The sequence below is a fragment of the Salmo salar genome, chromosome 03 (genome assembly GCF_965601325.2).
Source record: "Salmo salar chromosome 03, fSalSal1, whole genome shotgun sequence".
NCBI classification, from domain to species: Eukaryota; Metazoa; Chordata; class Actinopteri; order Salmoniformes; family Salmonidae; genus Salmo; species Salmo salar.
In genome coordinates, this window is record NC_138293.1 from 105,146,948 (window position 1) to 105,168,581 (window position 21,634).

General features: G+C 43.4%; 1 protein-coding gene across 2 annotated transcripts; it reads left to right on the top strand.

Moving 5' to 3' along the window:
- Window positions 1–11,058: 11,058 nt before the first annotated feature.
- Window positions 11,059–15,953, top strand: LOC100136352 (beta actin). Of its 2 annotated transcripts, XM_014194536.3 has the most exons (6): window positions 11,059–11,338; window positions 12,666–12,794; window positions 13,227–13,466; window positions 13,986–14,424; window positions 14,549–14,730; window positions 15,121–15,953. In XM_014194536.3, exons 2-6 carry the CDS (start codon window positions 12,672–12,674, stop codon window positions 15,262–15,264), a joined length of 1,128 nt encoding a protein of 375 aa, XP_014050011.1. In that variant the 5' UTR covers window positions 11,059–11,338; window positions 12,666–12,671; the 3' UTR covers window positions 15,265–15,953.
- The last annotated feature ends 5,681 nt before the right edge of the window (window positions 15,954–21,634 follow it).

Genomic DNA, 21,634 nt, shown 5'->3' on the forward strand with positions numbered 1-21,634 from the left:
ATATAACAGGTCTGGCTGTTACCCTAGTCCATATAACAGGTCTGGTCTGGCTGTTACCCTAGTCCATATAACAGGTCTGGCTGTTACCCTAGTCCATATAACAGGTCTGGCTGTTACCCTAGTCCATATAACAGGTCTGGCTGTTGCCCTAGTCCATATAACAGGTCTGGCTGTTACCCTAGTCCATATAACAGGTCTGGCTGTTACCCTAGTCCATATAACAGGTCTGGCTGTTACCCTAGTCCATATAACAGGTCTGGTCTGGCTGTTACCCTAGTCCATATAACAGGTCTGGTCTGGCTGTTACCCTAGTCCATATAACAGGTCAGGTCTGGCTGTTACCCTAGTGCATATAACATTTCTGGCTGTTACCCTAGTCCATATAACAGGTCTGGTCTGGCTGTTACCCTAGTCCATATAACAGGTCTGGCTGTTACCCTAGTCCATATAACAGGTCTGGCTGTTACCCTAGTCCATATAACAGGTCTGGTCTGGCTGTTACCCTAGTCCATATAACAGGTCTGGTCTGGCTGTTACCCTAGTCCATATAACAGGTCTGGCTGTTACCCTAGTCCATATAACAGGTCTGGTCTGGCTGTTACCCTAGTCCATATAACAGGTCTGGTCTGGCTGTTACCCTAGTCCATATAACAGGTCTGGCTGTTACCCTAGTCCATATAACAGGTCTGGTCTGGCTGTTACCCTAGTCCATATAACAGGTCTGGCTGTTACCCTAGTCCATATAACAGGTCTGGCTGTTACCCTAGTCCATATAACAGGTCTGGCTGTTACCCTAGTCCATATAACAGGTCTGGCTCTTACCCTAGTCCATATAACAGGTCTGGCTGTTACCCTAGTCCATATAACAGGTCTGGCTGTTACCCTAGTCCATATAACAGGTCTGGCTGTTACCCTAGTCCATATAACAGGTCTGGCTGTTACCCTAGTCCATATAACAGGTCAGGTCTGGCTGTTACCCTAGTCCATATAACAGGTCTGGCTGTTACCCTAGTCCATATAACAGGTCTGGCTGTTACCCTAGTCCATATAACAGGTCTGGCTGTTACCCTAGTCCATATAACAGGTCTGGCTGTTACCCTAGTCCATATAACAGGTCTGGCTGTTACCCTAGTCCATATAACAGGTCTGGTCTGGCTGTTACCCTAGTCCATATAACAGGTCTGGTCTGGCTGTTACCCTAGTCCATATAACAGGTCTGGCTGTTACCCTAGTCCATATAACAGGTCTGGCTGTTACCCTAGTCCATATAACAGGTCTGGTCTGGCTGTTACCCTAGTCCATATAACAGGTCTGGTCTGGCTGTTACCCTAGTCCATATAACAGGTCTGGTCTGGCTGTTACCCTAGTCCACATAACAGGTCTGGCTGTTACCCTAGTCCATATAACAGGTCTGGCTGTTACCCTAGTCCATATAACAGGTCTGGCTGTTACCCTAGTCCATATAACAGGTCTGGTCTGGCTGTTACCCTAGTCCATATAACAGGTCTGGCTGTTACCCTAGTCCATATAACAGGTCTGGCTGTTACCCTAGTCCATATAACAGGTCTGGTCTGGCTGTTACCCTAGTCCATATAACAGATCTGGCTGTTACCCTAGTCCATATAACAGGTCTGGCTGTTACCCTAGTCCATATAACAGGTCTGGCTGTTACCCTAGTCCATATAACAGGTCTGGCTGTTACCCTAGTCCATATAACAGGTCTGGTCTGGCTGTTACCCTAGTCCATATAACAGGTCTGGCTGTTACCCTAGTCCATATAACAGGTCAGGTCTGGCTGTTACCCTAGTCCATATAACAGGTCTGGCTGTTACCCTAGTCCATATAACAGGTCTGGTCTGGCTGTTACCCTAGTCCATATAACAGGTCTGGCTGTTACCCTAGTCCATATAACAGGTCTGGCTGTTACCCTAGTCCATATAACAGGTCTGGCTGTTACCCTAGTCCATATAACAGGTCTGGTCTGGCTGTTACCCTAGTCCATATAACAGGTCTGGTCTGGCTGTTACCCTAGTCCATATAACAGGTCTGGCTGTTACCCTAGTCCATATAACAGGTCTGGTCTGGCTGTTACCCTAGTCCATATAACAGGTCTGGCTGTTACCCTAGTCCATATAACAGGTCTGGCTGTTACCCTAGTCCATATAACAGGTCTGGCCGTTACCCTAGTCCATATAACAGGTCTGGTCTGGCTGTTACCCTAGTCCATATAACAGGTCTGGTCTGGCTGTTACCCTAGTCCATATAACAGGTCTGGCTGTTACCCTAGTCCATATAACAGGTCTGGCTGTTACCCTAGTCCATATAACAGGTCTGGCTGTTACCCTAGTCCATATAACAGGTCTGGCTGTTACCCTAGTCCATATAACAGGTCTGGCTGTTACCCTAGTCCATATAACAGGTCTGGCTGTTACCCTAGTCAATATAACAGGTCTGGCTGTTACCCTAGTCCATGTAACAGGTCTGGCTGTTACCCTAGTCCATATAACAGGTCTGGCTGTTACCCTAGTCCATATAACAGGTCTGGCTGTTACCCTAGTCCATATAACAGGTCTGGCTGTTACCCTAGTCCATATAACAGGTCTGGTCTGGCTGTTACCCTAGTCCATATAACAGGTCTGGTCTGGCTGTTACCCTAGTCCATATAACAGGTCAGGTCTGGCTGTTACCCTAGTCCATATAACAGGTCTGGCTGTTACCCTAGTCCATATAACAGGTCTGGCTGTTACCCTAGTCCATATAACAGGTCTGGCTGTTACCCTAGTCCATATAACAGGTCTGGCTGTTACCCTAGTCCATATAACAGGTCTGGCTGTTACCCTAGTCCATATAACAGGTCTGGCTGTTACCCTAGTCCATATAACAGGTCTGGTCTGGCTGTTACCCTAGTCCATATAACAGGTCTGGCTGTTACCCTAGTCCATATAACAGGTCTGGCTGTTACCCTAGTCCATATAACAGGTCTGGCTGTTACCCTAGTCCATATAACAGGTCTGGCTGTTACCCTAGTCCATATAACAGGTCTGGCTGTTACCCTAGTCCATATAACAGGTCTGGCTGTTACCCTAGTCCATATAACAGGTCTGGCTGTTACCCTAGTCCATATAACAGGTCAGGTCTGGCTGTTACCCTAGTCCATATAACAGGTCTGGCTGTTACCCTAGTCCATATAACAGGTCTGGCTGTTACCCTAGTCCATATAACAGGTCTGGCTGTTACCCTAGTCCATATAACAGGTCTGGTCTGGCTGTTACCCTAGTCCATATAACAGATCTGGCTGTTACCCTAGTCCATATAACAGGTCTGGCTGTTACCCTAGTCCATATAACAGGTCTGGCTGTTACCCTAGTCCATATAACAGGTCTGGTCTGGCTGTTACCCTAGTCCATATAACAGGTCTGGTCTGGCTGTTACCCTAGTCCATATAACAGGTCTGGCTGTTACCCTAGTCCATATAACAGGTCTGGCTGATACCCTAGTCCATATAACAGGTCTGGCTGTTACCCTAGTCCATATAACAGGTCTGGCTCTTACCCTAGTCCATATAACAGGTCTGGCTGTTACCCTAGTCCATATAACAGGTCTGGCTGTTACCCTAGTCCATATAACAGGTCTGGCTGTTACCCTAGTCCATATAACAGGTCTGGTCTGGCTGTTACCCTAGTCCATATAACAGGTCTGGCTGTTACCCTAGTCCATATAACAGGTCTGGCTGTTACCCTAGTCCATATAACAGGTCTGGTCTGGCTGTTACCCTAGTCCATATAACAGGTCTGGTCTGGCTGTTACCCTAGTCCATATAACAGGTCTGGCTGTTACCCTAGTCCATATAACAGGTCTGGCTGTTACCCTAGTCCATATAACAGGTCTGGTCTGGCTGTTACCCTAGTCCATATAACAGGTCTGGCTGTTACCCTAGTCCATATAACAGGTCTGGCCGTTACCCTAGTCCATATAACAGGTCTGGCTGTTACCCTAGTCCACATAACAGGTCAGGTCTGGCTGTTACCCTAGTCCATATAACAGGTCTGGCTGTTACCCTAGTCCATATAACAGGTCTGGCTGTTACCCTAGTCCATATAACAGGTCTGGCTGTTACCCTAGTCCATATAACAGGTCTGGCTGTTACCCTAGTCCATATAACAGGTCAGGTCTGGCTGTTACCCTAGTCCATATAACAGGTCTGGCTGTTACCCTAGTCCATATAACAGGTCTGGCTGTTACCCTAGTCTAACAGGTCTGGTCTGGCTGTTACCCTAGTCCATATAACAGGTCTGGCTGTTACCCTAGTCCATATAACAGGTCTGGCTGTTACCCTAGTCCATATAACAGGTCAGGTCTGGCTGTTACCCTAGTCCATATAACAGGTCTGGCTGTTACCCTAGTCCATATAACAGGTCTGGCTGTTACCCTAGTCCATATAACAGGTCTGGCTGTTACCCTAGTCCATATAACAGGTCTGGTCTGGCTGTTACCCTAGTCCATATAACAGGTCTGGCTGTTACCCTAGTCCATATAACAGGTCTGGCTGTTACCCTAGTCCATATAACAGGTCTGGTCTGGCTGTTACCCTAGTCCATATAACAGGTCTGGCTGTTGCCCTAGTCCATATAACAGGTCTGGTGTGGCTGTTACCCTAGTCCATATAACAGGTCTGGTGTGGCTGTTACCCTAGTCCATATAACAGGTCTGGCTGTTACCCTAGTCCATATAACAGGTCTGGTCTGGCTTTTACCCTAGTCCATATAACAGGTCTGGCTGTTACCCTAGTCCATATAACAGGTCTGGCTGTTACCCTAGTCCATATAACAGGTCTGGCTGTTACCCTAGTCCATATAACAGGTCTGGTCTGGCTGTTACCCTAGTCCATATAACAGGTCTGGTCTGGCTGTTACCCTAGTCCATATAACAGGTCTGGCTGTTACCCTAGTCCATATAACAGGTCTGGTCTGGCTGTTACCCTAGTCCATATAACAGGTCAGGTCTGGCTGTTACCCTAGTCCATATAACAGGTCTGGCTGTTACCCTAGTCCATATAACAGGTCTGGTTTGGCTGTTACCCTAGTCCATATAACAGGTCTGGCTGTTACCCTAGTCCATATAACAGGTCTGGCTGTTACCCTAGTCCATATAACAGGTCTGGTCTGGCTGTTACCCTAGTCCATATAACAGGTCTGGCTGTTACCCTAGTCCATATAACAGGTCTGGCTGTTACCCTAGTCCATATAACAGGTCTGGTCTGGCTGTTACCCTAGTCCATATAACAGGTCTGGCTGTTACCCTAGTCCATATAACAGGTCTGGCTGTTACCCTAGTCCATATAACAGGTCTGGCTGTTACCCTAGTCCATATAACAGGTCTGGCCGTTACCCTAGTCCATATAACAGGTCTGGCTGTTACCCTAGTCCATATAACAGGTCTGGTCTGGCTGTTACCCTAGTCCATATAACAGGTCTGGCTGTTACCCTAGTCCATATAACAGGTCTGGCTGTTACCCTAGTCCATATAACAGGTCTGGCTGTTACCCTAGTCCATATAACAGGTCTGGTCTGGCTGTTACCCTAGTCCATATAACAGGTCTGGCTGTTACCCTAGTCCATATAACAGGTCTGGCTGTTACCCTAGTCCATATAACAGGTCTGGCTGTTACCCTAGTCCATATAACAGGTCTGGCTGTTACCCTAGTCCATATAACAGGTCTGGCTGTTACCCTAGTCCATATAACAGGTCTGGTCTGGCTGTTACCCTAGTCCATATAACAGGTCTGGCTGTTACCCTAGTCCATATAACAGGTCTGGCTGTTACCCTAGTCCATATAACAGGTCTGGTCTGGCTGTTACCCTAGTCCATATAACAGGTCTGGTCTGGCTGTTACCCTAGTCCATATAACAGGTCTGGCTGTTACCCTAGTCCATATAACAGGTCTGGCTGTTACCCTAGTCCATATAACAGGTCTGGCTGTTACCCTAGTCCATATAACAGGTCTGGTCTGGCTGTTACCCTAGTCCATATAACAGGTCTGGTTGTTACCCTAGTCCATATAACAGGTCTGGCTGTTACCCTAGTCCATATAACAGGTCTGGCTGTTACCCTAGTCCATATAACAGGTCTGGTCTGGCTGTTACCCTAGTCCACATAACAGGTCAGGTCTGGCTGTTACCCTAGTCCATATAACAGGTCTGGCTGTTACCCTAGTCCATATAACAGGTCTGGCTGTTACCCTAGTCCATATAACAGGTCTGGCTGTTACCCTAGTCCATATAACAGGTCTGGCTGTTACCCTAGTCCATATAACAGGTCTGGCTGTTACCCTAGTCCATATAACAGGTCTGGCTGTTACCCTAGTCCATATAACAGGTCTGGTCTGGCTGTTACCCTAGTCCATATAACAGGTCTGTCTGTTACCCTAGTCCATATAACAGGTCTGGCTGTTACCCTAGTCCATATAACAGGTCTGGCTGTTACCCTAGTCCATATAACAGGTCTGGCTGTTACCCTAGTCCATATAACAGGTCTGGCTGTTACCCTAGTCCATATAACAGGTCTGGCTGTTACCCTAGTCCATATAACAGGTCTGGCTGTTACCCTAGTCCATATAACAGGTCTGGTCTGGCTGTTACCCTAGTCCACATAACAGGTCTGGCTGTTACCCTAGTCCATATAACAGGTCTGGCTGTTACCCTAGTCCATATAACAGGTCTGGTCTGGCTGTTACCCTAGTCCATATAACAGGTCTGGTCTGGCTGTTACCCTAGTCCATATAACAGGTCTGGCTGTTACCCTAGTCCATATAACAGGTCTGGCTGTTAAAAACGTATTAACCACCACACCTAGACAGGCCTTATAAGCACAACATCATTACTAGAGTCATTATCAACACCTAGACAGTGTCCCGATGTCCCCATGTCCCCATGTCCCCATGTCTCAATGTCCCAAGGTACAGTCGGAAGTTTACGTACACTTAGGTTGGAGTCATTAAAACTCGTTTTTCAACCACTCCACAAATTTCTTGTTAAAAAAACGATAGTTTTGGCAAGTCGGTTAGGACATCTACTTTGTGCATGACAGAAGTATTTTTTCCAACAATTGTTTACAGACAGATTATTTCACTTATAATTCACTGTATCACAATTCCAGTGGGTCAGAAGTTTACATACACTAAGTTGACTGTGCCTTTAAACTGCTTGGACAATTCCAGAAAATGATGTCATGGCTTTAGAAGCTTCTAATAGGCTAATTGACATCATTTGAGTCAATTGGTGGTGTACCTGTGGATGTATTTCAAGGCCTACCTACAAACTCAGTGTCTCTTTGCTTGACCTCATGGGAAAATCAAAAGAAATCAGCCAAGACCTCAGAAAAAAATGGTAGACCTCCAGAAGTATGGTTCATTCTTGGGAGCAATTTCCAAACGCCTGAAGGTACCACGTTCATCTGTACAAACAATAGTACGTAAGTATAAACACCATGGGACCACGCAGCCGTCATACCGCTCAGGAAGGAGACACGTTCTGTCTCCTAGAGATGAACGTACTTTGGTGTGAAAAGTGCCTTGTGAAGATGTTGGAGGAAACGGGTACAAAAGTATCTATATCCACAGTAAAACGAGTCCAATAGCGACCTAACCTGAAAGGCCGCTCAGCAAGGAAGAAGCCACTGCTCCAAAACCACCAGAAAAAAAACCAGACTATGGTTTGCAACTGCACATGGGGACGAAGATCGTACTTTTTGGAGAAATGTCCTCTGGTCTGATGAAACAAAAATAGACCTGTTTGGCCATAATGACCATTGTTATGTTTGGAGGAAAAAGGGGGAGGCTTTGCAAGCCGAAGAACACCATCCCAACCGTGAAGCACGGGGGTGGCAGCATCATGTTGTGGGGGTGCTTTGCTGCAGGACGGACTGGTGCACTTCACAAAATCGATGGCATCATGAGGTAGGAAAATTATGTGGATATATTGAAGCAACATCTCAAGACATCAGTCAGGAAGTTAAAGCTTGGTTGCAAATGGGTCTTCCAAATGGACAATGTCCCAAAGAATACTTCCAAAGTTGTGACAAAATGGCTTAAGGACAACAAAGTCAAGGTATTGGAGTGGCCATCACAAAGCCCTGACCTCAATCCTATGGAAAATGTGTGGGCAGAACTGAAAAAGCGTGTGCGAGCGAAGGAGGCCAAAATACCTGACAAAGGTTACAATCGTGGCGTCAGGAGGAATGGGCCAAAATTCACCCAACTTATTGTGGGAAGCTTGTGGAAGGCTACCCGAAACATTTGACCCAAGTTAAACAATTTAAAGGCAATTCTATCAAATACTAATTGAGTGTATGTAAACTTCTGACCCACTGGGAATGTGATGAAAGAAATAAAAGCTGAAATAAATCATTCTCTCTACTATTATTCTGACATTTCACATTCTTAAAATAAAGTGGTGATCCTAACTGACCTAAGACAGGGAATTTTTACTAGGATTAAATGTCAGGAATTGTGAAAAACTGAGTTTAAATGTATTTGGCAAAGGTGTATGTAAACTTCTGACTTCAACTGTACTAGGAGTATTAGAGGCCATATAACTGCTGTTCTGTGATCAATCAACTTAATGATCAATAGACTATTAGTACTGGCAGGAGCTAGGACCTGAAACAGCTCACACACTGGTAACACACACACACACACACACTCACACACACACACACACACACACACACACACACACACACACACACACACACACACACACACACACACACACACACACACACACACACACACACACACACACACACACACACACACACACACACACACACACACACATCCAAAGTCCTCAGTCATTACCTAACATTGCATTGAACCAAATAAACTTTAGTGTACACATAAACACATGCATGTTTACACACCAGGGCTGGGCGATATTTCAATTAAGGATGTGAATGATTTAAATTATAGAAATTATTTTAAAAAATATATAAAATTATGAAATTATGGACAATGTTTAATGAATTAAATTAAATTAAATTAAAGGCAATTGACTCTGATACACACACACACACACACACACACACACACACACACACACACACACACACACACACGCCCTAATCTGTACTTTGAGAGCCACACACCCTCCATGAAGATTAAATATTTTCTAGCCAATCCCTGTTTACGACATCATAACGTCAGCATTCCGTCGTCACAGGAACCTGTTTCACCTGCAGAGCGAACGACTGACAGGCCCCAGAACAGGAAGTCAGGAGGCAGTGGGGGGGGGGGACTGGTAAATAGCCTCTACTCTTCCCAGCTAGCTGTTAGAACAGGAAGTCAGGAGGCGGGGGGGGACTGGTAAATAGCCTCTACTCTTCCCAGCTAGCTGTTAGAACAGGAAGTCAGGAGGCGGGGGGGACTGGTAAATAGCCTCTACTCTTCCCAGCTAGCTGTTAGAACAGGAAGTCAGGAGGCAGAGGGGGACTGGTAAATAGCCTCTACTCTTCCCAGCTAGCTGTTAGAACAGGAAGTCAGGAGGCAGAGGGGGACTGGTAAATAGCCTCTACTCTTCCCAGCTAGCTGTTAGAACAGGAAGTCAGGAGGCGGGGGGGGACTGGTACATAGCCTCTACTCTTCCCAGCTAGCTGTTAGAACAGGAAGTCAGGAGGCAGAGGGGGACTGGTAAATAGCCTCTACTCTACAGTCTGCAGGTTAAAGTATCCACTTGTGCTTTGTGTGTGTGTGTGCGCGTGTGTGTGTGTGTGTGTGTGTGTGTGTGTGTGTGTGTGTGTGTGTGTGTGTGTGTGTGTGTGTGTGTGTGTGTGTGTAACAGAGAGTGTGTTATTCATGTTGCCTCTCTGAGGGCTACTAGGCCGAAGCCTGCTGACAGTGAACAACAGAACAACACCACTAGCCAGCTGGTTAGGGCTTAGGGGGCTAGGAGTTAGGATGCATCATGTTAGGGCTAGGAGTTAGGATGCATCATGTTAGGGCTTAGGGGGCTAGGAGTTAGGATGCATCATGTTAGGGCTAGGAGTTAGGATGCATCATGTTAGGGCTGGGGGACTAGGAGTTAGGATGCATCATGTTAGGGCTAGGAGTTAGGATGCATCATGTTAGGGCTGGGGGACTAGGAGTTAGGATGCATCATGTTAGGGGACTAGGAGTAAGGATGCATCATGTTAGGGCTGGGGGACTAGGAGTTAGGATGCATCATGTTAGGGGACTAGGAGTTAGGATGCATCATGTTAGGGCTGGGGGATTAGGAGTTAGGATGCATCATGTTAGGGGACTAGGAGTTAGGATGCATCATGTTAGGGCTAGGGGGACTAGGAGTTAGGATGCATCATGTTAGGGTACTAGGAGTTAGGATGCATCATGTTAGGGCTTAGGGGGCTAGGAGTTAGGATGCATCATGTTAGGGCTGGGGGACTAGGAGTTAGGATGCATCATGTTAGGGCTTAGGGGGACTAGGAGTTAGGATGCATCATGTTAGGGCTTGGGGGGCTAGGAGTTAGGATGCATCATGTTAGGGGGCTAGGAGTTAGGATGCATCATGTGAGGGCTTGGGGGGCTAGGAGTTAGGATGCATCATGTTAGGGGACTAGGAGTTAGGATGCATCATGTGAGGGCTTGGGGGACTAGGAGTTAGGATGCATCATGTGAGGGCTTGGGGGGCTAGGAGTTAGGATGCATCATGTGAGGAGTGGTATAAGGTCAATGAGTGTGTAATGAACACGTCTGTAGCTTTAATAATGCTTGTCTTTAACACTACATCTGTTTGGATGTAGCAGTTAGCTAACTAGCTAGCTAGCCTATACAAGTTAATACTGACCGCTGTTCACCTCAACACAAAACCAGGGGAAACTCCAGGCCAAACTGACCACTACAACTGCATTTTTAAAACGGTGCTCTGTATAGGGCCTTAGAAAAACGTTTTATATCTCCCATTTCATTTCCTCCTTTTTTCTCATAAGTCGGTGAAAGAGAGAGAGAGAGAGAGAGAGAGAGAGAGAGAGAGGAGAGAGAGAGAGAGAGAGAGAGAGAGAGAGAGAGAGAAGGGGCGTTTCACAACCGGCTGTAGTTAGTTGCAGCAGTAGCGTGTAAACGCGACGCGCACGGTTCCGTGACACCGGACCAATCAGATCGCGCAAATCCGAAAGTTTACCTTTTATGGCTCGAGCCGGGCATCTGACCGGAGATAAAAACCACGCGCCCACCGGTTACCGGTTCACTTTTGAGCCGTCACACGCAGTTCGTGCGGAGTATTTCATTTATCCTTGAAACAAGGTTTCCTTAACAGCGACAAGCCAACCCCCCCCAACAAACCAAAAGGTAAGAAAAGCGACATATTTCAACTATTTAATGGCGTTTGTTTAATAATAGATGTAAAGTAAACACGGCACTGTTTTGCATATTTTAAATGTTTTAAATATGGGTTTGTTATATTGTGAGGACATGATCCACAAGGCTGTTATGTATTATTGTAGTGTTAACATGCTGTGTGTAACTAATCTGCAGGGGGTTTGATCAGGTTCAGTAGATGTGTTTTGAAACATTGACTTTATTAATTAACAGCGTCTATTTTATATAATGAGGGGATGATATGCAGGTGTAACTGCGTGACTTGTTAGGTAATCAATAACCGGCTTACACCATACAACAGGTCACCTGCAGTAAATGTAATATTGTTTATTTAATTTTATTATTAAATGTGTTTTAAAGTGATTTATTTCAGCAGCAGGGTAAAAGGGGGGGATCCGGGGTCTTTGTGTTGAGCTCTGCGGCTGGGGGTTGAGATCTAGTTAGCTTAGCAACATGTTTTAATTAACAGCCACTCAAACACAAATAGTTGGGATAACTTAATTTTATTGGTGCTGTAGTACATTTTAAAGCTTTAGTTATTATTAACCTAAGCAGTTAGTTAGTTAGGCGGAAGGGTTTTTTTGGAGACTCTTCATCAGTAGTTACCAAGGCGTGGCCAGCAGGAAATGGCTTCTAGCCAGGCAGTTTAATTCACAACACTGGTCTGGCAGCTTTAGCTTAGTTGCATCATTCATTATTATAGCTTATAGTTGGGGTTTTGTTCTCTTGTTGGAGAGCAGTATTCAGCTTTTTAAAAAGAGAGAAACTTGATTTCATATTGAAAAGGAAAGAGGTGCGTTATGACATGGAAAATGAACATTAAAGTCAGATTTCCACTGTCTTGTGGTTTTTATAAAATGGCGGCCAGGGTTGAACAACTACTTGGGGTAAAGAGGGAGTGGTCACATCCGGGTTTTTTTGATCAAATATGTTCCCTTTTTTCTTTCTGGTTGTGAACTGCTGAGACTCTCCAAAACATGTCCTTATATGGTAATATCGAAGATGCAGCGCTACTTCCTTTGTCTGGAGAGGGCGCAGTGCGGTTTCCACCTAGCGGTCAAAACCGTTCACTACAACCTGACGGTGAAATGTCAGGACGTGTTGCGTCGTGGCGTCACACAGGGCGCTGTGCGGAAGTGTTTCTAGGGTGACGCTGTGCGAAGTGCTTCTTAGGGGGGGGGGGGGTGTGACGCTGTGCGGAAGTGTTAAGGGTGACGCTGCTTTTATTTCTTTAAAACGTTTGTTTATAAATGTTTATTTATTTTTTAACATCCGGTTTCTTTTCATATTTTTTCAGTTCAAAATGGAAGATGAAATCGCCGCACTGGTTGTTGACAACGGATCCGGTATGTGCAAAGCCGGGTTCGCTGGAGATGACGCGCCTCGGGCTGTCTTCCCCTCCATCGTCGGTCGTCCCAGGCATCAGGTGAGAAACAAGGGGTTTTATACACCGGGAAATGGACCTGTTATTGCTAATGCCCAAATATAAACAAAAACCAATCATTTGAGTCTTTGAAACATTTTCAACTGTAAAATATTACTTGGTGTAGTTTTGTCTGTTTACTATTAAGTGGCTACATCCAACTAGCCCTATACACCTTCTCAATGTAGTCAGACTTACTATTGAGCACATTGATAACTTAGTGTTCGGATGGGGTTAGCATACACAATCTAGTAGTTGGTATGCTAACTGTGTCCTAACTAGCGTCTGTATATGCTAACCCCATCTAATCTAGTAGTTGGTATGCTAGCCGTGTCCTAGCAAGCGTTTGTATATGCTAACCCCATCTAATCTAGTAGTTGGTATGCTAGCTATGTCCTAGCTAGTATCTGTATGCTAACCCTGTCATGTCTTCAGGGAGTGATGGTTGGGATGGGCCAGAAGGACAGCTACGTTGGAGACGAGGCTCAGAGCAAGAGGGGTATCCTGACTCTGAAGTACCCCATCGAGCACGGCATCGTCACCAACTGGGACGACATGGAGAAGATCTGGCATCACACCTTCTACAACGAGCTGAGAGTGGCACCAGAGGAGCACCCAGTCCTGCTCACTGAGGCCCCACTCAACCCCAAAGCCAACAGGGAGAAGATGACCCAGGTACGCCTCACTCACTCAACTCACCTCTACCGTTCCTTTGCTCTTCAGTTCTGCCCTCTCCTCCTCTACCTCTCCTTTACTGTTCAGTTCTGCCTTCTCTTTCCCTCACGCTCCTCCTCTTCCTCCAGGCCCTCTTCTTCTGACAGCTGATTTGTCCCCATCTCTCTGGAAGCTGCAGGTCTTTCTCCTTTCTGTGTTCTGCACCTTGCTGGCCTTAATTGATGACTGTTATGGTGTTTTAGAGCAGTTACAGCACTTTAATGTTGACATTACTTCTAACATTAAGATGGTGCTCTGCTAGCGAGTTACTATAGCAACACTAATGCCACAGGGGTCTGTATTGACCTACACGGCCCTGTGGGAAATGACTGTTTCTGAACACTTTCTCCACTAACTGTTACCCCCCCCCCTTCGAACTCACTATCGCATGTTGTGCTTTTGTGACTCAGTTCCTCATCCTTCTCTACTGTTAGTCCTCAAGCACCTCGACACTCATCCCTCTTCCTCTCTCTCCTACAGATCATGTTTGAGACCTTCAACACCCCCGCCATGTACGTGGCCATCCAGGCAGTGTTGTCCCTGTACGCCTCTGGCCGTACCACCGGTATCGTCATGGACTCCGGTGACGGCGTGACCCACACAGTACCCATCTACGAGGGTTACGCTCTGCCCCACGCCATCCTGCGTCTTGATCTGGCCGGACGCGACCTCACAGACTACCTGATGAAGATCCTGACGGAGCGCGGTTACAGTTTCACCACCACGGCCGAGAGGGAAATCGTACGTGACATCAAGGAGAAGCTGTGCTACGTGGCGCTGGACTTTGAGCAGGAGATGGGCACCGCCGCCTCCTCTTCCTCTCTGGAGAAGAGCTACGAGCTGCCCGACGGACAGGTCATCACCATCGGTAACGAGAGGTTCCGTTGTCCGGAGGCCCTCTTCCAGCCCTCCTTCCTCGGTGAGTCTCTTTAGCTCGACACTCAAAACCCGTCGCTCAGGGGGTCAGACGGGGCGCCCATCGCCAGCCGGTAGCAGTCTTGCGAGCACGGTATTGACAGCTGTTTTTTCTCCGTTCTCTCCAGGTATGGAGTCTTGCGGTATCCACGAGACCACCTACAACTCCATCATGAAGTGTGACGTGGACATCCGTAAGGATCTGTACGCCAACACAGTGCTGTCCGGAGGAACCACCATGTACCCCGGCATCGCTGACAGGATGCAGAAGGAAATCACCTCTCTGGCTCCCTCTACCATGAAGATCAAGGTTAGAATCATCACCACTACAATCTCTACTGTCTGTCCCTTTATGGAGACTCAACTATACAACAAACTGTTAACTAGGACTAATACCAGTCGACTAACCGGCTGTACTGTCAACATCAGTATACCGCTTCTCAATACTATAAAGCTTAGCTACCAGGCCCCAATGAATACCCCTAATACACAGCTATTACATTAGTCTAAGACTGTAAAAGTAACAGATTCAGACCTTAAAACAGCAATATAAAGCATAACTAAGTATCCCGTAGACTTATCTAAAGTTCTGTCCCTTACTTTTACTCTAACCCCCTCTGTCTCTCTGCTTCCACTGTGGTCAGATGGTAGTACTGCAGTCTAAACCATGTTAAATTAACCCGTCTCTCCTCTCCTCCAGATCATCGCCCCTCCAGAGCGTAAATACTCCGTCTGGATCGGAGGCTCCATCCTGGCTTCTCTCTCCACCTTCCAGCAGATGTGGATCAGCAAGCAGGAGTACGACGAGTCTGGCCCCTCCATCGTCCACCGCAAATGCTTCTAAAAACAACAAGACTGTTCCCATCCCAAACGACCAACCCAGCCACCACCCCTCGACTACCACTTCAGCTCTGCCACCAGACACACCACCCAGAGGGAGAGAGAAAGGGGGTCCGTGGAGTGAGCCCAACCCAGCTTCTCAGTCTCATTGGCATGGCTTCTTTGTTATTTTGGCGCTTTTTTTTGACTCAGGATCTGTGAAAAAAAAATAGAAAAATACAAAAACTGGAACGGTGAAAACAACAGAAGGTTTTTAAAGAGTAAATTTAAGGACCCTGAGATTCTACTATCATATGCAGCTGAGGACTTTAAAAAACAACACATGTACATTCTGTTTCTCTTTTGAGTCATTCCAATTGTTTTGTTAACTTTTCAGAACAGGTATTTGCCTCTGTGAAGGCTGCCGCCTCCGGCCCTCTGCTCGAGCTCTTAAACACAAGGGGGCAGTAATGGCTTGTATGTAAATTATGTCACAATGTCTGGGTTTTTTTTTGTACTTGCAGCCTTAAAGTCTTGGTCCTGTTAAAATTGTTTTTTCTGTTTATGCAAATGAAACCCAAGTGTGACCTCTGCTGGATTGGGGGGGGGTCAAAGTTGATTAGGGTGCCAGAGGGACCACAGTGTGTGGGGGGGGGCGGCCAACTTGTACACTGACTAAAACTCCCAATAAAGTGCACATTTGTTCCGACATCACTTCCTGTCTGAGACTCCTTTCCTTCCTGTACTGTTGTCTGGGTGGCAGGAAGCTTTTCCCGGGGTGTCTAGGATTTAAGCCGAATTAAAAAAGGTTTAACAAGGGGGGGGGGGGGGTAATAGTCATATACCATCCTGGTTTCCTATGGCGCAGTTAAAAGGAAATGCCCTCCACTTTGACAGGAAGTACTTTCAATGTCACCTAGCTACCTAATAGACAAATGTAAATCTCTGGATATTCTGCTAGCGATACTGGCTAGGTGTGGGGGATCCTTGAATTAGGACGGGGGGGGGGGGTCTCCAACCTTCTGATCAGATTTTTGGAGAGGAGACATGACAGGTTACCAGCTCAATGTTGATTTCTAGTTTTCAAATGGGCAAAATCTCCACTGCAACTCTCTGGGTCCTAAATTCAGTCCAACTCTCTGGGTCCTAAATTCAGTCCAACTCTCTTCTGGGTCCTAAATTCACTGTCTACGGTACACTTCTGTCAACATGACGGTTAAACTAAGGCCTTATTTGTAATTCAGTGTTCTGGATTTGTTTTTCACTCCAACTCCAACCTTGGGTTTGTGAAGAACAAGACTTGTGTAATTATCCTTGTGACTATTTCCTGTTCTGGACATGATGCTTCTCTACCGTTGCTCTTTAAATGGCAAAGTTTCAAATGGATACAGGTGATATTTCTGCCAGGTAAGTGAACTTAACGGTTAATATTAAATTGGTAAGTGCGTCGACACAAAGGTTTGGTGTGTTGATTAGCTGGGAGTTTGAGATTTAATGACGATGTGAAAAGTGTATGTACTTTACTTTTTTTTTTTTTTTTTGGTGGAGCTACTCAGGTTGGGCATGTGTAGTCAGGTTCTGGACCGCAGGTACTAGAACAGCTTCTATCCCAGTTCTATCTGCCTGTTAAATCAGTTTCTGGACCACAGGTTCTAGAACAGCTTCTATCCCAGTTCTATCTGCCTGTTAAATCAGTTTCTGGACCACAGGTTCTAGAACAGCTTCTATCCCAGTTCTATCTGCCTGTTAAATCAGTTTCTGGACCACAGGTTCTAGAACAGCTTCTATCCCAGTTCTATCTGCCTGTTAAATCAGTTTCTGGACCACAGGTTCTAGAACAGCTTCTATCCCAGTTCTATCTGCCTGTTAAATCAGTTTCTGGACCACAGGTTCTAGAACAGCTTCTATCCCAGTTCTATCTGCCTGTTAAATCAGTTTCTGGACCACAGGTTCTAGAACAGCTTCTATCCCAGTTCTATCTGCCTGTTAAATCAGTTTCTGGACCACAGGTTCTAGAACAGCTTCTATCCCAGTTCTATCTGCCTGTTAAATCAGTTTCTGGACCACAGGTTCTAGAACAGCTTCTATCCCAGTTCTATCTGCCTGTTAAATCAGTTTCTGGATCACAGGTTCTAGAACAGCTTCTATCCCAGTTCTATCTGCCTGTTAAATCAGTTTCTGGACCACAGGTTCTAGAACAGCTTCTATCCCAGTTCTATCTGCCTGTTAAATCAGTTTCTGGATCACAGGTTCTAGAACAGCTTCTATCCCAGTTCTATCTGCCTGTTAAATCAGTTTCTGGACCACAGGTTCTAGAACAGCTTCTATCCCAGTTCTATCTGCCTGTTAAATCAGTTTCTGGACCACAGGTTCTAGAACAGCTTCTATACCAGTTCTATCTGCCTGTTAAATCAGTTTCTGGACCACAGGTTCTAGAACAGCTTCTATCCCAGTTCTATCTGCCTGTTAAATCAGTTTCTGGACCACAGGTTCTAGAACAGCTTCTATCCCAGTTCTATCTGCCTGTTAAATCAGTTTCTGGACCACAGGTTCTAGAACAGCTTCTATCCCAGTTCTATCTGCCTGTTAAATCAGTTTCTGGACCACAGGTTCTAGAACAGCTTCTATCCCAGTTCTATCTGCCTGTTAAATCAGTTTCTGGACCACAGGTTCTAGAACAGCTTCTATCCCAGTTCTATCTGCCTGTTAAATCAGTTTCTGGACCACAGGTTCTAGAACAGCTTCTATACCAGTTCTATCTGCCTGTTAAATCAGTTTCTGGACCACAGGTTCTAGAACAGCTTCTATCCCAGTTCTATCTGCCTGTTAAATCAGTTTCTGGACCACAGGTTCTAGAACAGCTTCTATCCCAGTTCTATCTGCCTGTTAAATCAGTTTCTGGACCACAGGTTCTAGAACAGCTTCTATACCAGTTCTATCTGCCTGTTAAATCAGATTAACTGGAGACTCCTGCATATCAAATGTTTTTTTATAGCAAAGTACATGTGTGAGTCAATATATAGGAATATTATTCAACCCCCCCCCCCCCCTATTGTACACTTTTTTTGTTACCCCCACATTCCAATATATCAAATCACAAGTTTATTTGTCATGTGGGCCAAATACAACAGGTGTAGACCTTACAGTGAAATGCTTACTTACAGGCTCTAACCAATAGTGGGGGAAAAAAGGTGTGTGTGTGTGTGTGTGTGTGTGTGTGTAGGTAGGTAGGTAAGTAAAGAAATAAAACAACAGTAAAAACACATTTGAAAATAAGAGTAGCGAGGCTATATACAGACACCGGTTAGTCAGGCTGATTGAGGTAGCTTGTAGATATGGTTAAAGTGACTATGCATATATGATGAACAGAGTAGCAGCAGTGTAAAAGAGGGGTTGGGGGGGCACACAATGCAAATAGTCTGGGTAACCATTTGGTTACCTGTTCAGGAGTCTTATGGCTTGGGGGTAAAAACTGTTGAGAAGCCTTTTTGTCCTAGACTTGGCGCTTTGGTACTGCTTGCCATGCAGTAGTAGAGAGAACAGTCTATGACTAGGGGTGGCTGGGGTCTTTGACAATTTTATAGGGCTTCCTCTGACACCGCCTGGTGTAGAGGTCCTGGATGGCAGGCAGCTTTGCCCCAGTGATGTACTGGGCCGTATGCATTACCCTCTGTAGTGCCTTGCGGTCGGAGGTCCGAACAGTTGCCGTACCAGGCAGTGATGCAACCGGTCAGGATGCTCTCGATGGTGCAGCTGTAGAACCTTTTTGAGGATCTCAGGACCCAATGCCAAATCTTTTCAGTTTCCTGAGGGGGGAACTTGAATATGACAACTCTCAGGATGAATCAAACCATTGTATTTTTATTTTAATTGATCAATATATTTAGGGTTTAAAGGCTTCCGGAACCGTTGTTTCTTATTCATACATCATTTGATAACTGTACATTTCACTCTAAATGATGTACAAGATATTAATGAATTATTATTTAAATCTACCCGTTGGTGTTGAAACGGAGACGAATATTCATTGATATCTTTCTTTCATTGATCTTTATATTGTGAACCAGTTCTCTCCATGTATTCTAGTGAGTCGGTCCACAAAATATAGAATTTAAAAGGTACACCATATTTCAAGGGATGGTTTAAACTAAATGTACTTGGGGGGAAAAAAAACAAAAAACGCCAGGGTTGTGGGTTCGATTCCCACGGGGGACCAGTACAAAAAAAATGCATGAAATGTCTGCATTCACTACTGTAAGTCGCTCTGGATAAGAGCGTCTGCTAAATGACAAAACATGTATTATATGGTAAGTAGCAAATACTGAGAAGTGCGCAGGAAAGGCATCAATTCCTACGTCGGAAGAAGATGCGCAAAACCTGGATTGTACAATATTTACCCATTATTCTCTCTCTCAAATCAAATAAATTAATAAATAAAATGGCGTCAAGCTTTGTCAAATTGGTTGTTAATCATTAATAGACATCCATAGATTGTCAAGCCGAATTAAATCAAAACTAGTAACTAGGCAATTTACAATAAAAAAAAAAGCAGTGAGCGTGTATATTTTCAGGGATTTTTGTTGTTGTACGGGATCCTCCGTGGGAACACCTGCTACCGACTGAGCCACGTCATCACAAACCGCTTTACGTCTCCGTTACTGCGACGTTTATCTCCATGGTGATGGGAAGTCAACAGGTATAAAACCTGAGATGACCAGCCTGTGTATTAATAATACACTACATTAATAAGTGGTTTGTAAGGATGGTAAATTGATACTGTATAAAACAAAAAAGTGATAGTTTTTTTTAACCCATGTTATTTGATGAATAAAAATATTTAATTTATTCATAATTATACAACTTTTTTTTTGCCAAAGCAGAGATGCTGAACATTTCTTTCTCCCAAACTACAGATTTCACTACAGACTATTAGTATATATATATATACACACTATAACTCTACTATATATATATATATATATATATATATATATATATATATATATATATATATATATATATATATATATATATATATATATATATATATATATATATATATATATACACACTATAACACTACACACTATATATACACTATAACTCTACTATATATATACACACACTATAACTCTACTATATATATATATATATATATATATATATATATATATATATATATATATATATATATATATATACACACACTATAACACTACTATATATATATATATATATATATATATATATACACACACTATAACACTACTATATATATATATACACACTATAACACTACTGTATAAATACACTATATACCACTACTATATATACACTATAACACTACTATATATGTATACTATAACACTACTATATATGTATACTATAACACTACTATATATATACTATAACACCACTATATATATATACTATAACACCACTATATATATACTATAACACCACTATATATATATATACACTATAACACTACTATATATATATACACACACTATAACACTACTATATATATATATATATATATACTATAACACTACTATATAAATACACTATAACACTACTATATATATATATATATATATATACTATAACACTACTATATAAATACACTATAACACTACTATATATATACTATAACACTACTATATATATAAACTATAACATTACTATATATATACACACATAACACCACTATATATATATATACTATAACACTACTATATATATATATATATATATATATATATATATATATACATATATATATACACTATAACACTACTATATATACTATAACTCTACTATATATATATATATATATATATATACACACACTATAACACTACTATATATATACACTATAACACTACTATATATGTATACTATAACACTACTATATATGTATACTATAACACTACTATATATATACTATAACACCACTATATATATACTATAACACCACTATATATATACTATAACACCACTATATATATATATACACTATAACACTACTATATATATATATATACACTATAACACTACTATATATATATATATATATATACTATATACTATAACACTACTATATATGTATACTATAACACTACTATATATGTATACTATAACACTACTATATATATACTATAACACTACTATATATATAAACTATAACATTACTATATATATATATATACACATAACACCACTATATATATATATACTATAACACTACTATATATATATATATATATATATATATATATACTATAACACTACTATATATACTATAACACCACTATATATATACTATAACACTACTATATATACACACACACACTATAACACTACTATATATATACTATAACACTACTATATAT

Excerpts from the sequence above, each read along its gene's own strand:
- LOC100136352 (XM_014194536.3), top strand. The coding sequence starts at position 12,672 with ATGGAAGATGAAATCGCCGCACTGGTTGTTGACAACGGATCCGGTATG. Across the intron at positions 13,467-13,985 it reads ACAGGGAGAAGATGACCCAG|ATCATGTTTGAGACCTTCAA; the intron begins GTACGCCTCACT and ends TCTCTCCTACAG. Across the intron at positions 14,425-14,548 it reads CTTCCAGCCCTCCTTCCTCG|GTATGGAGTCTTGCGGTATC; the intron begins GTGAGTCTCTTT and ends CGTTCTCTCCAG.